Raw genomic sequence first — 17,284 nt, forward strand, 5'->3', positions numbered from 1 at the left:
AAAGGATCAAAGGATACAAATCTGACATCAGAAATGACAAGTTCAAAAGCCAGCAGGGGAACATTTCAACCTCCTAGGACTTCATTAAGTGACTTTCAGTGTCTATCCTGGAACAAACAGCCTTCAAAGGGGGACTGGAATGTCAAACTGTTGAAGTTCACTACTTCATGGGGGTCAATGCACTCACTTGTGGACTAATCCAAGACAAAGAATTTTTAGCACATATAAGAAAGCCACATTGTATGTAGTATTAATATCTGTTTTGTGAATTAGCATCGTACTGCTTGTACTTTTCTGCATCTCATTCCCCATTGACCTCCATGGTTTATAATTCCTTGTCCAAATTATGCAAACCACACACACACACACACACACACACACACACACACACACACCTGCAGCTCAGGATTAAACTGCATGCCAGATTTGCAACCTTTTTGAGTCCACGGCTCCCTTGACCAACTACATTCTTTCTGCAGCACAACTGTGGGACTCAGGAGTTATGTCACCCCTTTCCTGCAGAGCTGGCGGCCTCTCACCCTTTTTCAAACACCCTCCCTTGTGGAGTGTTCCCTCAGCCTCCTCTCCTTTCCCCTCTCCTCGAGAGTCCTCTGGGCAGCCAATGCTGCCACCCCTGCTCTCTCAGCTGCCCCCCTGCCCCAAAGAGAGGTGTCTCCTCACACGGGCCTGGGATGCACCTCCTGGCCACCATTTGCCTGGGGAGCTAGTAGCCAGGGCTGCTGCAACAAGCAGCTGTGCGAGCTTTTGGGAGGCAGTGACACGAGAGGGCATCAGAGGAGGGAGGGAAGGAAAGAAAGAAAGAGGGACAGAGGCCAGTGTTGCCCATGACACCCCTGACCATCATTCAAGGCACCCCGGGGTGCTACGGCACACTGGTTGAAAACCATTGCTGTATGCAGCCGATGAATCATAGAAGAAAGGTACATTGCAGGTACGTAGCAAGAAGGAAGGTACATTGCAACTTCCAGTTTCTACTGTATATTAATCAGAGTGTTTGTGCTCACAGCGGCTTGCCAAACCTGGGCATTATGGTACTTTGTGTGCCTGTGTGTGATTTCCATTTTAGGAAGGAAAAAGGTTTGGCAGGGACGCAAATGTCTCCTGCTTGAGCACCTCTCAAGCTGGCAAGAATGACAAAATACTTTACATTGAAACAAAACATCTTAACTTGCACATACATACAGATCCCCAACAGCTGAACAGCAACAAAAGAAGCTCCTCCATCAAAGCGGAGCAGCAAGAATGGCTTGGATGGATATCTGGAAATGAACAAAAGAGACTTCACCAAATCACTAGTTTGTTTCAGCAAATGCTTCGTGTGCTTATCCTCCAAGTTTGTCCAAACTGCAGGCAATCGGAAACATCTGTGATTGAGGAGAGACCACTTTTGTTAGCAAGACGTATGGGAGATAATTTGTGCACTCTTTTAAGTCCTTGACAGATTCCATGGGGGAAATCGGAATGCTTATATATAACATCTGAAGACAGAAGCTCATTCTAACTTTTCCCTCTAACAAAAATATTCTTTATTATTGAAAGATTATTTGTGGAAGCCAGACCATTGGTTCACTTTCTTGGTTGTGGCCTGATCCATTCTCTACACTAGCCCATAGGAACTGGCCTAAATGACCCAGTGCCAACAGAAGAGGGCAAATACACTCCTTGCCCTGATCTTGAGGTCAAAACTCATTCTCGGTGTTGGATCTGAAGCAGTCACTGGTACCGCCGCATAAGGGTTCTAGCACAGCTTTTGCACAGCTCCAATGACCAGAAGGTGTTGTTGTTTTTTTCAGGGCAAGTACAGGGCTAAGAAACAGATCTATAAGGAGATCATAGGGTAAAACTGGAAAGTTGGCTACCCAGTGCTTCCTGCCCAATGCCAGTGCAATAATATTGATGACTGGGGTGGGTGGGGGTGGCTTGCAGGTTACTAGCCACAGGATATTTTCCTGTGCCATGGAAGCTAAAGCAGCATCATAAGATTTGGTTTCTAACACTTTCATTAAAGCTTGTGAGGGGCAGTAGCATTGCTTTAGCTAAGATTGGGAAAGAGACACAAATATCTTAAAAACTCCTCTGGCATAGATCACTGCAATAATGTTAATAATTTAGCTGTTAAATTGGTTTCCACCTGTCTCTAGTTTCTCTGTATCAAACATTTATTTATTTATTAATTAAGGGCAGTCCGTTGTTTTCCATTATTATCAGGACATCTGCTCTTAACATAAACTTGATGCAAGACTGAGAGTTCAAAAGCCACTTCTTTCAAAGTAGCCCCACTAATTTCCGTGACTCATTGTCTACAGTCAAAATTACTGAAATGGAAATTACTGACAGAGGGTGGTAGCCCACATTACACGTTACGTAAAGCTGCTCATTGAACCTCATCATGTGTATTACTAGTGAATGGCCTGGAGTGAAAGCTCTTATTTGAAAAAGAGCCCTAACATTCACATTTGCTTGATGAAATTTAGGCATCGGAGGCTTATTTCATGGATTTTGGTGGTGAAGTTCTTAATATATCCCTTCTGTATTCTGCCACTAGACCCCCTAGCATATTTAAGAGAGTGCTACAAAATCTAGCATCAGTAAACCAGGTCTCCTAAATGAGACAAACACATTCAGAAAGCGGAGCTGGATCAGAGAACAAGAATTGTCTCTGTGTTGTATACATATCATTATTTCCCTGTTTTCTTTAAAAAGAAAAAAAAAGAAATGCTACAAAATCATGTTATCTTAAAAAATATACTGGGGGTTGATTACATTTTAAAACATCTCTTGATTCAGAAAAGAAGGCAACTGCAACATGACCTTACATTGACAGTGATTGCTGTGTTTTACCCTTGCGTATGTATTTTTTTAAAAAATCTTCTTGGCCTTTTGTGGTTGTTGTTGTTTAACAAACTTGCATATGCATTTCCATTCAGAAAAGGCAGCGGAGGGAGGGGGGGGGGAGGAAGCAACAAAAAGGGAAGTTAGATGTGATGGCTAAGATCCATAATAGCTGACTCACTGACTTGAGTTATTGCTGTATTGAAAGTTTCCTATAGCCTTGATGTCCAAAACGTACACTTAACGGCTTCTTCAGCCTTGACAGTTGACCTTTCAATGTGCTGGGATTTTGCCACAAGGGCAGGAACATCTGCAGGACAAACACAAGCAGTTTGCTATTTAGTCACCAACCCAACTCTTCTACTCTCTTATCTCAGGCAGCAACCCAAACTGACACTCTCTTTGTATTGGGTGAATGTAAATTTCACTGTACTTTTTATGTGAAGGCCAATCAATGTATAGCTATTTCCCCCCCCTTCACACACTGCTTTGGATGCTCCTGGTTTTAATTTGAAAACAGAGATCCAAACACCATTGTTTATATAATCAATATGATTTTCTTCTCTTGGTAAGATCTAGGGTGGCTTTTTTTGTTTTTTTGTTTTGTTTTTAAAAAGAAAAACAAACCAACTAAGTCAGACTGTTGTAATTTGGTCAACCACTCGGGTGCTATCCATATCCACCATTTCAACACATTCTATCTCCTCCCGGTTCTCAGGAGTTTTCTTCTCTTTCCTCTTTTTCTTGGATGGTGGCAGAAAAGTCAGTATCACAGGTAAAATGGCAAAGCAATGAAAGAAGGTGACTAATGCTATCAAAAACAAGCACCTGAACAGTGTACGGGTCAGATTTGAAGGCACAGCTGCGAGAGGAATCAGACCAACAATGTAGCAGAGGTAGCTCTGTAAAATAGCTACCCCATGCACCTCCAGGGCATTCTTCACCCATTTAGTTCTTGTGAAATCTTTGCCCAGGACAAACGTTGACAAGAGAGGTGCACAGTTGTCAACAGTATAATTAATCCCATAAATTAAGCACAGCACAGAAATGCAGTCCAGCTCTACTTTCCACAAGGTCATAAAACCTATAACTCCAAATTCGACTGAGGCAACAGTGAGCGTGAGCCACACATTGATGAGAGAGTCTGCCACCAGGAACGCAGAGAAGAAGAGGAGGAATAAAGCACTGATACAGGAGTTCTGCAAGGGGGCCCCCACGTACGAGGCGTAACGATCCATGTAGACAAAAGAAGGGTTGAAGACAATGAACTTGACCTTGGATTTGAGGGAGAGCTTTCTTAAGGTTTCCAAGAGATGGTAAAGCTCTTCCCGTTTGGTGTCCATGGTCTTGGCCACCAAGAACATTCGAGAGGCCACAATGTCGACTTCGTTGTTGTACTTCTTGGAGAAAATGATATCCTCTGAAAAATGGGCAAACGGGGGCGCTTTCAGAAAGGAGTTCCTCAGCATATCTGTGAAATTCTTTTTGGGTAAACCCGTCGATATGTTGAGTTTTCTAAGGTAATTTAAGTAGCTCTCAAACCACGATATCCTCACAAACCCCTTGGTGTATTCTAGCATATCATCTTGGACGGTCATGTTCCAGTATTCGATGGATTCATAGATATAAAACCCAATGACTGGACTGTAATTACTGAAGTATTTCTGCTGAGCAGCAGTATACTCCATGGTTCGTGTCGCAGTTGCTACAATGTTACTAATGTCTGACTCTTCGTTGACCTGCAGGTAGCCCATTAAGGCAAAGGAAATATAAATAAGGTAAAAGAGAACTACAAAAGGCTTGACATACGTGTTCGTTATCCAGTCACAGTAATAACGCTTGAGGAAACACACCAAGAGGTGGCTTTCGTAGCTGTTTGTCTCCTCTGACTCTGCCGTGTCCTCACTGAATTTGGCTGTCAGAAGAAACCTATACCAGGCAGGCTTCTCTTGCAAGACGTCTGGCTTTGGTACCTTTCTGCAGAAGATACTATGCTGGTAGTTGTTTTCTATGTAGCCAGTAAACACGAGGCTGGAACCATAAAAGGAGAGTACATAGAGGTAGTTGAAGAAAATTGCAATACAGGAATTGCAGCAGAAGAGCCTGGCTGCTTCAATGTTAGTGAAGGGGCTGGCACCTATCCCAAAAGTGACCAGGTACATGGCAGTGGTGAGAGAAAAGGAGAGCATGGAGTCTGCAAACACGGCGGCAGTTCTCTCTTTCACGTGTTGGTCTTCCCTCGTTTTCCTCCAGGAGGACAACATTTCAAAAGTTCCATATAATCCATGCCCTGGAATAAAGGAGAAAGCGACAGTTCAAAGAAAGTCAGGAAGGGAGGACAAACCAGTAAAGGAGAATGTGTCCCAAGGTGCATTCATTTATATGTGCATGTGGGTGTGGTTTTCATCAAGGGTTTTTAAAAATAATAATAATACATACACACACACACACACACACGCGCACACACACACGCACAATGGAACCATAGCAATCAGGGCTGGTAATGTGCTGTGCTAGGAGGAAGCCACAGCTGTCGCTAGGAAGAATTATGCTAGTGAGGACAATTCAAAACTAAATTATGCATTTTTCATGCCATGTCTTCACTTCATGAGTTATCAAAGTTAAGAGAACTTTAACTGATATGGAAGTAAAACACTGAGCTTACCTATGAAGTCTATTTTATAAAAGACTGAAATATACTCGGAGTCGAGTGTGGATTTCATGCTCTTTATTCAGCTCATAGTAGTGAGGAATGAACGTTTCCCCAAATATCTGCTTTATATACATTATTTACACAATGGGCCACACGTAATTGGCTAATTCTGGGATTCTCCCGTGGGCCAATCCGGTTGCGGATTCAGTTCCACCTGGAGCTGGATTTGGTGGCTCCTGTGGACCAATCAGACTGCTGCATTGTTCTAGGACCAATCAGACTGCTGCATTCTGAATCCTATTGTTCTAGGACCAATCAGACTGCTGCCTTTTGGATCCTATTAAACTCAGTACATAACAAAGACACACCACAGGGGGGTGTAATGGCACAGAAGATGATTTCCTTATCATATTTCCCATGAATAACACTATGGGAGTATGACAGTCACACACACACACATTTTGAGGGGCAGGGGATTTTTCAAAAAATTGCTTGACATTCTCATTTCTCATTTTGTAACTTGAGATACTGCTAAACTGATGGATCATTTGTAAAATGGCAGACAGCATGGATGGCTATGTTTGACAATTTATTGTTCAGTCTTAAATCCTTATTAAATCTTTTATTTGCCAGCTATTGCAGAAATTTTCTACAGCAAACTTAAATAATAAACAGGGAAGAAGACAGCCGTCTAAAAGCCTATTATTGATAAAATTCTGGCAGCTAGTGACTTATATATCATTCTTATCTACATATGAAAATGAAAAGATTTGGAAGCTTATTCAACTCTATCAAATGCTTTTTCATATCAATAAAATTAAATGTTTCCTTTCTTCCTTAATTCCTGTATATGTGCCACCTTTCAGGGCAAACCCCTTTCACAACAGCTCACACAAGCAATTTAAACATAAAAAGCATCTAGGTACAATACAGTTAAAAATAATATAAGACAAAATAGAGGAAATCCAAAGCAGCAGTAATAAAACACAACTCAGCACTTTAGGTAAAAGCATACTGGAATAATGTAGTGGGGGGTGAAGGAAACAAAACAAAAGCCCTGCTCAAGACCCTGCTCATGGAAATATATCTGGGGAAAGCGGTGTTTTATTTTGTAGACTGAGCTACTAATTGTACTTTTCCCTGATAGAAAGGAGACATTCTAATGCCACATTCTGTGTTTTTAAATGTTTTTTATTATATTGCCTTTTAATACTGTATTTTACTTTTTTGTTCTCTAATGTCTAATGGATCATTTGTTGATGGGCAGCTATATAAATCTAATAATAAATATTTTCCAAAATTAGAGTGAATTAGGAAGACCATATTTAGGTGGCAGCTTAATATGCACATGAAAAACCATCAGGCTTTTCATTGAATCATTGAAAACCCTGCAGGTTTTCAATCTGATAATACCAGAGTTCAAATTCAGATCTTTAGGTACTCTTAAACTAAAGTAAAACCCTTACTGAGATTATGTAGAAGGTAATTTCACCTTTTGAAAGGTTTACTCTTGTCTTGGAGAGCACAGAGGTGGCTGGGATCTGAAGGTAAAAGTAAAGGTAAAGGGACCCCTGACCATTAGGTCCAGTCGTGACCGACTCTAGGGTTGCGGTGCTCATCTCGCTTTATTGGCCGAGGGAGCCGGCGTACAGCTTCCGGGTCATGTGGCCAGCATGACTAAGCCACTTCTGGCGAACCAGAGCAGCACATGGAAATGCTGTTTACCTTCCTGCCGGAGCGGTACCTATTTATCTACTTGCACTTCGTGCTTTCGAACTGCTAGGTGGGCAGGAGCTGGGACAGAGCAACAGGAGCTCACTCCGTCACAGGGATTCAAACTGCCGACCTTCTGATCAGCAAGTCCTAGGCTCTGTGGTTTAACCCACAGCGCCATCCGCGTCTCACGGTACTCTTAAACTAAAGTAAAACCCCTACTGAGATTACATAGAAGGTAATTTCACCTTTTGAAAGGTTCACTCTTATCTTGGAGAGCACAGGGGTGGCTGGGATCTGAAGGTACTCCCTGCAAATTTCCCAATATTTACAAGCGTAAGATCTGTGATCCTGTCCATTTTGGATGCAACAGGATCATCATCATTTGTTTTTCTGTCGTAAGAAACATGAATAGACATATAAAATGATATTTGGGTCCTATCTGCAGCGAGACTTCTGCTATTCATCTTCATTTTCCAAACTGCTTTATAGTTGTTTCTGCCAGGCAGGTCAAGACTGTCAATTTGTTAACTAGCACAGTGGCCCCATTAAGCTAATTGGGAGCGCTGAAACTCCCCAGACATAAAATCCTACAAAAAAGTGACTGACATCCTATTGTTAATTATGTTTTAAATAGTTATGTTCTATTCTCAGTAGGGAAAACTATTAAGTCCACTTTCACTGTCTTTATAAAGGCATATTGACCTCTCTCCTTTTAAAAACCCACAACAGCTTGCTTAGTAAAAGAGGCATGGAGAGGTTTGTTCTCATAAGTGCTGTGGACAAGTCTGTCTGAGAATTCTATGTATTATCCACATGAATCTGGCTGCTATTAAACAAAACATTTTGCAACCAAATATCTGCATATTTTACATTTCTGGTGCCATGTTGCAGTCTGCTATAATTATGTACAAAGGCTTTGCCTAGTAACAAGGTATCACATTAAATCATTCGATTAATTGCAGAGATTAAAAAAATAATAATTGTGAAAACACAAGTGGTTTCCCAAAGTGTGCAGGTTCATTTTCCCCTTCTTGTTTCAACAATGAAAAATGTCTTCCGTTTCTAACCCTGCATACACAAACTCTTGCACCTTTGCCTCATATTGATGAGCCATTTGTCTTTATTAGGATTTATTGGTCTTTTTAATGGATGTTCTTGATTGTTCCTTTTTCAGCTCCATGGAACATATTTCCTCCACGTTTCAAAATATTTCAGCACTGCTTCAGCTACAAATAATCCATTATCTGGGAAAAGAGGGAGAAATCTGACCTGCTGGGGGGGGAAACGGTTTGGTAGCACAAGATGGACAAAAAGATTATGGTTAAAAAGAATGGCTAATCTGAGAGGAGTTTTTGCCGTCTGGAATGCTCAAGCATAGGAGAGCACTAGAAGAAGGACAGAAGCCCAGAGGAAGATTTAAAAAAATAACAATCTAAGATATCTGACACATCTCCTCCTCTTCCTAGGGCTGAGCATCAGTGTGTTTCCCACTCTGATGAATAAATTCAGCTCGAACTAAACAGACATTAAACACCAAGTAGTAACTTCATGGATACTTTTAGGTATCATTTAAGGAATACGTTTTGCACAGTCCGAGTGAACTGTTTCATTTTGAACCAGATATGGTTTCTTATGCTGAAAGGGTATCTCTTTCTGATTTGAGACCATGTTCTTGCCCTGGAGCTGTAGAAGAGCAAAACACGATGCACGTATAGGAGGCCAGCCAAATCTTTGAGTTATTCACAAATGCAGAGACCACATAGTATATCGCCAGCTGTGCAGAACTGGCTGTAGGATAAGCACAACCAGCTTCCTTGAACTGATCCACGAATGAGGAAGCCTCAGAGAAGGGAGAAGGGGGCCCACACTGGACAGCGTTTACTATTATCTTCAGAGAACATTGATGTGGAAGCCCATCCACTTCACCAGAGGGTTCCCCACAGAACAAAGGGAACTGCCATATGCAAAGCTGCAGTGTTCAGGAGAAGGAGTGCAGCCTGGCCTACAAAACTATCTTTTCTTTGTAGCCCATCAAGGAAAAACGATTTTTGTTGTTGTAGTAGTAAGGATTTTAATTTTTCCCAGATTTTAAATTGAAATGCAACGAAGTAGGAAAAGCTGGCAACAGCACCAGTAGATTTATTTCCCCTCAATGAAATGCAAATTACGGTGCACTGGGGGTGGGGGTGGGGCCGACATGCATTTAAACAAAATTTGGTATTTCCCACTCTGATCCCATGACTGTTTACAGAGTTACAGGTGCATAGGACTGTGGCCTTATGAGGAATTTTCAGTGAGCTACCTGAATAGAACTAAACAGTTTTGAGCATGATTATAGAAGCACTCTTCGAGCATTCTGATTGAGAGCTAACTTAGGATTCTCAAAATGCACAGGAAGTACCCCAAGTACAGGATGTGCCCTCCATCATGGGAATGAAGCTAATGTGCTTGGTCTGTGGCCCTTTCTTGTATGTTAAATTAACCTCATCAGAACATCTGAAACAGCCTATGGAGCAGTGTAATTTGTATTTTGATTAGCATGGGATCTGTTGCCTTGGATAGTTTTTATCATGAGACGAAGGAATGGCGATTTGCAAGAAGAGTCAATATGCAAACGTAGATATTTTTAAATAACCTCTTTTTGCAATTAAATTATATATAATGTAGTAGTAATCTGTAAGAGAAGTAGCATGATAATTTAAACAAACTTCCAGTGCCTCATTCTCAAAAATATATTAAACTATTTTGTGAATTCATCCTTTATTGATGAAGTTTGGGAAGACTCCATTGCGCATCAGTAATCCATTTTACAATGCATGGAACTCTGGTTGGCAAACATGGGGTTCAAGTATATGTCTCTTCATCCTGGTCTTTGACACATGTGATAGATATTTTCAGGACCCAACCTATTTTTTCTGGTTGCTTTTTTTTTGCAGTTGTAAGTTTTTAAAACTGTATTTAATTGTTGCAAGCTAACCAGGGACCTTATGGCAAAGGGCAGGTAATAAATTAAAATGACAGCAGAAGCAACAATGTTACTTTTTTACACTCTAAAAAATCAATAACCCTGAAGTTCAGGGAGATACTTCCAAGTCACACTGTTACCTTCTTTTGTGTTAGCAACATCAGATTGTCCCTTTTATTTTAATAGACTGCTGCCCTTAGACAAAAGACTAATGCTTAACATTTTTTAGGCAAACCTGAGGTAATCATGCTAATTATTTTGGACTACAATTCCTATCACCCTAGATAGCATGAGCTGGTTGAGGCTAATAGAAGTTTTAGTCTAGAACATCTGAAGGGTACCAGGTGGGCAAAGGCTGATCTAGTCTATCAGCTGAGGATAAAACATCACCTCACTGAACCATATCTGGTTTTTTAAAAGATATTTATTGAAATTTTACAAAAAGAAGAAAATTACAGAATAAGAAGAAACCCATCTGACTGGGTTGCCCAACTACTCTGGGTGGCTTCCAACAAAAATTCAGGAAACAACCACCATCACCATTAAAAGCTTCCCAAAACAGGGCTGCCTTCAGATGTCTATGAAAAATGATATAGTTGTTTATCTCTTTGATAAACAGGGCGGTTGCAACTACCAAAACTACCAAAAAGGGCTTCTGTCTGGTTCTCTGTAATTTCACCTACAGTTGCAGTGATGGAACTGCCAGAGGGCCCTTGGAACTGGACCTCAGCATCCGGGTTGAAGAGTGGGGATGAAGATGCTCCTTCAGGTAAACTTCAGGTGGTGTCATCATGCAAATACATATTTGTTTTGTTTTCCAGAACATAGGGCTCATCCATACTTCTGCTTGTCTCGCAGCCTTCCCCCCAGGAAAACTCGCTTTTTACTGGTGAATCGGAACAAACGCCAGTTGGTTTTTCTGTGGATTGATGTTTGTTCCGATTCAGCGGTAAACAAGTTTTCCTGGGGAAAGCAGCAGGGCAAATGAAAAAAAAAAAAAACTGCTTGGACCTGTGCCTAAAAAGCATGGGGCAATCTGAAGTGTGGGTAAGCCCATAGCGTATGAAATTGTTAATTTTTTAAACAAATGAGTAGATAGTTACGAGGAGGTAGGATCCAAATCTCCTCTCTCCTTGTACAGAGGGATGACACAACATCAGAATGTGTGAAAAATAATGTGCAGGCCATTCCCTCCCCCTGCCTCCACTCAACCCCGACATTCCTCACTCCAGAGAGCTCAGTTATATCACTCCCCTCTGCTACTGGTCCAGAAGTCTGACCTCAGAGAGGGACAGTGATGCCATTTCCTACACTGGCCACTGCCTTCCTCTCACCAGCTTCCTTTTGCAACTCCAATCTTATATTCATCCCTGCCTTAACATAAATGTGGCATAAGGATGTAGAAAGATGGCAGGGATAGAATACGGAAGCAGAGGCGTATGAGTCCATGCATGTAGCTCATAAAATGCCTAATGTACGGATACATGAGTTAAAGAATGAAAAATGGGATAGTAACATGGAATGTGGAAAATAATAGTGCGTTGCTAGGCAACATGAGTGGTACTTGGGAAGACACATTTCATAATCCTGCCAGAAGGTTTGATTTTGCCCTTGCCCTTAGAAGTCTCCCCCTATTATTAGTATTATTATTGTTGTTGTTGTTGTTGCTGTTAAAATGGGTATACTGCCCTTCATCTGAAGACTGCAGGGGGTGGTTGCTTACAAGAAAACCACAGCTAACCCTCTCAATTTTGGAAGTATTAATGCCCTCAGAGGGGATGACACTGCTTGCAAATTTAATCCAATTCTGTCCAAAAACAAAAAAGTTACACGTGTAACTTTTTAAACCCCCTCTTTTTTTAACATAGTGTGCCCAACTCAAAATCTCCTGGAGCCATTTGCTTATGATTTGTCAGGCTTTAGCCATCCTGAAGGGGCTAGTATGTCTGGAAATTTCATTCATTCCTCTCAAAAGGAAAAGAAACTACAGTACAGTGGTACCTCGGGTTAAGTACTTAATTCGTTCCGGAGGTCCGTTCTTAACCTGAAACTGTTCTTAACCTGAAGCACCACTTTAGCTAATGGGGCCTCCCACTGCTGCCATGCCGCCGGAGCACAATTTCTTTTCTCATCCTGAAGCAAAGTGTAATGCTTATAGGGGTTGCTCTGGCGTAAGTTGCCGCCACTCCTGGCTAGTTTACCTGGTTGAACCCTTTCTGTCTGGACAGCCCTTCACTTCGTAGCTGTTTCAGTCGCTGGCAGAATCCGTCAGTGGGCGTTTCTTGAACTTCTTCCAGCAAAGGAGTTCTTTGACGCCAAGTCTCCTCCTACTCTCCCTGCGCGGAAGTCTTCTGCGCAGGGAGGGTGCGGGCAGCGGAGCACCCGTGCTCTCTCCGCTGGTCTCCGGTGAAGAGTCCTGGAGCCTCCTCTCAGATTCCCCCATCTGCCCCCCTTCTCCACTGGTGTTACGCTGATTTCCTTCCCCAGCAGATGGGCTGCCTCTCTGCCTGCTGGGACCCTCTCCGGCATCCCTCTGGAGCCTCCCCTCCGCCTCTGGCTCCGATGGCAGTTCCCTGACACAAAGTTCTTAACCCCAGGTAATATTTATGGGTTAGCGGAGTCTGTAACCTAAAGCATATGTAACCTGAAACGTATGTAACCCGAGATACCACTGTATAGCCATTTTTAAATTTCCCAATACCGAATAGGGAGCAAATGAAGCACACTTGGATGAATCCTGAGCTGAATTGTACAGGCTACAAAATGCCTCAGACTGAAGATGACTGTTTTTCAAAATGCTGAATCATAATCTAAACCAAATATTGTGAACGGTGCCCCCCTCCCCTACAATATCTATGTGTTTGTTATCCCGCCTAACCAACTAATGGGAGATGTATAAAGACAGTACATCTTCCACCTTGAGCTATAAAGTCATGGTTTTCTTAATGGGTTATAACAGGTCCCCAATAATGCACTCGAATGTAGACAACCCAGAACTTGTGAATACAAATACATACATACATAAATAATGACTACCTAAGAGACAGCTGAAGCTATCAGGCAACCAGTGTGACAAATCTATTATCTAGTTTTCCAGTATATTTGAATTCTGATCCAAATTCCAACAAGTATTCAAGATATTTGTAATTACTTTTGTTGGATCCAAGACCACTGAATCTGCCAGTATATATGTGTGTGTGTGTGTGTGTGTGTGTGTGTGTGTGTAATATCCTATGCTAAACACTAAATCTGTGCTTGCTGAAGTGCTTTTGAATTGCAGCTCTGATCTCCTGCTAAGAAGCAGCTCCAGCTGCCTTAAAGGCAGCAAATCCATTCACAGCTACATATAACATATAACTTCGCTTCACAACATATAACTTCGCTTAAGCTTGTGTGAATGAGTGCCATTCTTACACGCTTTTAGGGAGTAGCCTTGGATAGTCCAAGATGAACATGGTGACGCTTTAGTTCAGGGGTGACCATCAGCCCCAGCCGGCATGTTCAATGGTCAGGAGTGATGGGATTTGTAGTCTGCAAAATCTGGAGGGCATCAGATCGACCACCCTTGCTCTTCTTGCCTGTTTTATGTTGCTTTCATTGTCTTTTGTTGTGTGCTGTACTTCTGAATATTTTTAGATAGTTACTATGTGCCCCGAGCCATGGGAAGAAGGAAGATTAGAAATATAAATAAATTTTAGTCAGCAAACACACACATCCCACATACAATTCCCAATAGTCCTACTCATATTAAATTAGTTTACAGCAGAAATAAGATTTTAATTGACTGAGGGCTTATCCAAACTTTAGTCCAAAGGGATTTTTTTGGTGTGAGTGTGTATGTGTGTGTGTGTATATATATGTATGTGTGTGTGTGTACACACACGCACACACCACAATCTCTCTGTAATCCCTTCCTAGTGTTATATCCCATTTCCAAGCAACAGAGATGAAGAGATTGTCTTATTCACAAAATTCCAAGATGTGAAATTGACATGACAGCTGATTTAAGCTTTAGTATATCTGAAGGCAGTGATACAGAGGGGGGAGCAAGCCTACCAAAATATGGAGCCACAGGATCAGCAAAGCATCTTCATTTTTCTGTGTTTTACTATTAGAAAACCTGTAAATACTTTCATCATGTATGCAAGACAATTAGTCGTATCCATATGAGATTTGGTTCTGAGAATTTACTTGGCAAGAGGTACAATCTGGCCAAATAATTGAGAAATCTAAATGAAGAATGGCCACATTAATATAGTTTATATATTTTGTTTTTATTAACAAGGGTGCCTTTTGTGAGACATGACCACCCCCCCTACCCTTTATAGGTCTTCTTTTGGAAATTTACCTTGCAGTATTTACCTTGAAATTTACCTTGCAGGAGCTTCCAGACTGTCACTATTTTGGGGTGGGTTCCAGTCACATAGCAGCAAATTCAGGTTACATGGTTGTAAGGTAAAGGTAAAGGGTTAGGGTTTCTGTGAAGCTGAGAAGTGACACAGGCAATTATTACGTAAAGGTAAAGGCAAAGGGACCCCTGACCATTAAGTCCAGTCGCGGACGATTCTGGGGTTGCGGTGCTCATCTCGCTTTATTGGCCAAGGGAGCTGGCATACAGCTTCCAGGTCATGTGGCCGCATGACTAAGCTGCTTCTGGTGAAACCAGAGCAGCACATGGAAACACCGTTTACCTTCCCGCCAGAGCGGTACCTATTTATCTACTTGCACTTTGACGTGCTTTCAAACTGCTAGGTTGGCAGGAGCAGGGATCGAGCAATGGGAGCTCACCCCGTCGAGGGGATTTGACCTGCCCACCTTCTGATCAGCCAGCCCTAGGTTCTGTGGTTTAGACCACAGCGCCACATGGTTCTAGGCAGTGCTATTTTTCTAGAAAAAGAGGTGCCAGAACTCACCATGAATGCTTCCCCAGTTCTCTGAGAATGGCAGTGGCACCCACCTGAGAGGTGCTGGAACTGAGTTCCTGTGCGTTCCAGCTGAACAAAAACCATGGTTATAAGTTGCTTGGAAGGTTTTGTGCAACAAACCTTCTTCCCTCAAATTTAAGACTTTCTATAATAAGGAAAGTGATGGGGAAATGCACCCAAAAGTGCAGGAGAACACTTGCATTGATGCAATGTCACCTAACCTCCCTACAATCAAAGAATGAATGCTCAATAAACAGGTCATCTGGAAACATTTCCATTTTGAAGATTTAAACAAGGCTCCTCCCTAGAAGGCCAGGGACTATTGTTAGACGGAGCAGGCAGCATCGCTTGTGCGTATCTATGTCTATGAATGAGAGAGACATGCTACTGCATGCCCGTTTTGTGTATTTGTGTATTAATGTGTAAGGAAGAGATGCTGCTGCTCAGACCCTGTACATGTGTAAGGTGCTTGCACATGCGTGAAAGGTGGGGAGAGATGAGTGCTATTATATGTGAGAGAGAAGCAGGAGAGAACTATTGCCTCTGTGGGTGTGTGAGAGGAGCAGATCTATAAAAATCCTACTTATTCTGAAGCAGCTGGAGGAGGGGAAAAGACGTTCTTACTCCCCTTTCTTTTCAGGCCTTAACGTTTGTAGTGAGCAGTTGTGTGCATGTGTATGAGACAGGGAGAGAAAGAAGAATCTGTCTCGGTTGTTATTATTGCATTTATATCCCACCCTTTTCTCTAAGGACCTCAAGATGGCACACATGAGTCTCCCCCTACTCCAGTAGTTCATGGTTCCCTTGACCAACTACATTCTTTCTGTGGCAACCCTGCGGGGCTCAGGAGCCCAGTTATGTCACCCCTTGTCTGCGGAGCTGGCAGCCTCTCACCCTTTTTCAAACACACTCCCTTGTGGAGTGTTCCCTCAGCCTCCTCTCTTCTCTCCCTTCTCCTTGGGAGTCCTCTGGGCAGCTGCTGCTGGTCTCTGAGCTGCCCACCCCCACCCCAAAGAGGCACCATTCACCTGCAGAGCTTACAGCCAGGGCTGCTGCAGTAAAGAGCTGTACCAGCCATTTGGAGGCAGAGACACGAGAGGACATCAGAGGAGGGTGGGAAGGAAAGAGGGACAGATGCAAATGTTGCCCATGGCACCCCTGATCATCATTCCAGGCACCCTAGGTGCCAAGGCACACTGGTTGAAAACCACTGCTCTACTCATTTGATCTCCCAAAGAACCCTGTGAAGTACATTAGGCAAAGAGACTGTGACTGGCCCAAGGTCAGCCAGTGAGCTTCATGGCTGAGTGGGGATTTGAACTCTGATCTTCCAGGCCCTAGTCCAACACTCTGACCAATGTACCACATGTGTATTAGAAGAGGTCCTGCATGTACATGTGCTTATGTGAGGGAGGCTGCCAGTTTGTGTGCATGAAATGGTAAATGTAAAGGTAAAGGACCTCTGGATGGTTAAGTCCAGTCAAAGGTGACTATGGGGTTGTGGTGCTCATCTCGCTTCAGGCTGAGGGAGCAGGCATTTGTCCACAGATAGCTTTCCGAGTCATGCAGCCAGCATGACTAAACCACTTCTGGCACAACAGAACACCGTGATGGAAGCCAGAGTGCACAGAAACACCGTTTACCTTCCCACCACAGTGGTACCTATTTATCTACTTGCACTGGTATGCTTTTGAACTGCTAGGTTGGCAGGAGCTGGGACAGAGCAATGGGAGCTCACCCCTTTGGGTGGATTCGAACCGCCAACCTTCTGATCGGCAAGCCCAATAGGCTCAGTGGTTTAGACCACAGCGCCACCCGCGTCCCCTGCATGAAATGGAGGGAGGGATGATGATGATGCAGAGGAAAACGACTGAGGCTGAGAGACCATGGCTGCATGAAAGCTATACTGTGATATACAACACTGTAACACATATCTGCTTAGGTGACATGGAGGTTAAAGTGGGCACCTTAACTTCCAAATGCAATTGATTCTGGTGCGCTCAAATCAATGTTTCGGTTTCAGAATAACCGAAAGGAGCTAGAGGAGAACCTTGCCCATTGAGAAAGCATGAGAGTTTTCAAACTTTGAACATAAGTTCCAGATGTTTTAAGGTACAGTGGTGATCCCTGCCACCCCCCCCCCCCACTGTAAACAATAGTCTGGAGGGCAGA

At 42.7% G+C, this 17,284-nt stretch overlaps 1 protein-coding gene across 1 annotated transcript in view; it reads right to left on the bottom strand.

Annotated features, from left to right (window-relative positions):
* Positions 1-2,211: 2,211 nt before the first annotated feature.
* Positions 2,212-17,284, bottom strand: part of PTCHD1 (patched domain containing 1) — a 49,334-nt gene continuing 34,261 nt past the window's right edge. The window contains exon 3 of the mRNA XM_053387021.1: positions 2,212-5,143. Coding sequence (XP_053242996.1) covers positions 3,489-5,143 — 1,655 coding nt within the window. The 3' untranslated portion in view covers positions 2,212-3,488. The remainder of the gene's footprint in view (positions 5,144-17,284) is intronic.

This window comes from Podarcis raffonei, chromosome 4 (assembly GCF_027172205.1).
Source record: "Podarcis raffonei isolate rPodRaf1 chromosome 4, rPodRaf1.pri, whole genome shotgun sequence".
NCBI classification, from domain to species: Eukaryota; Metazoa; Chordata; class Lepidosauria; order Squamata; family Lacertidae; genus Podarcis; species Podarcis raffonei.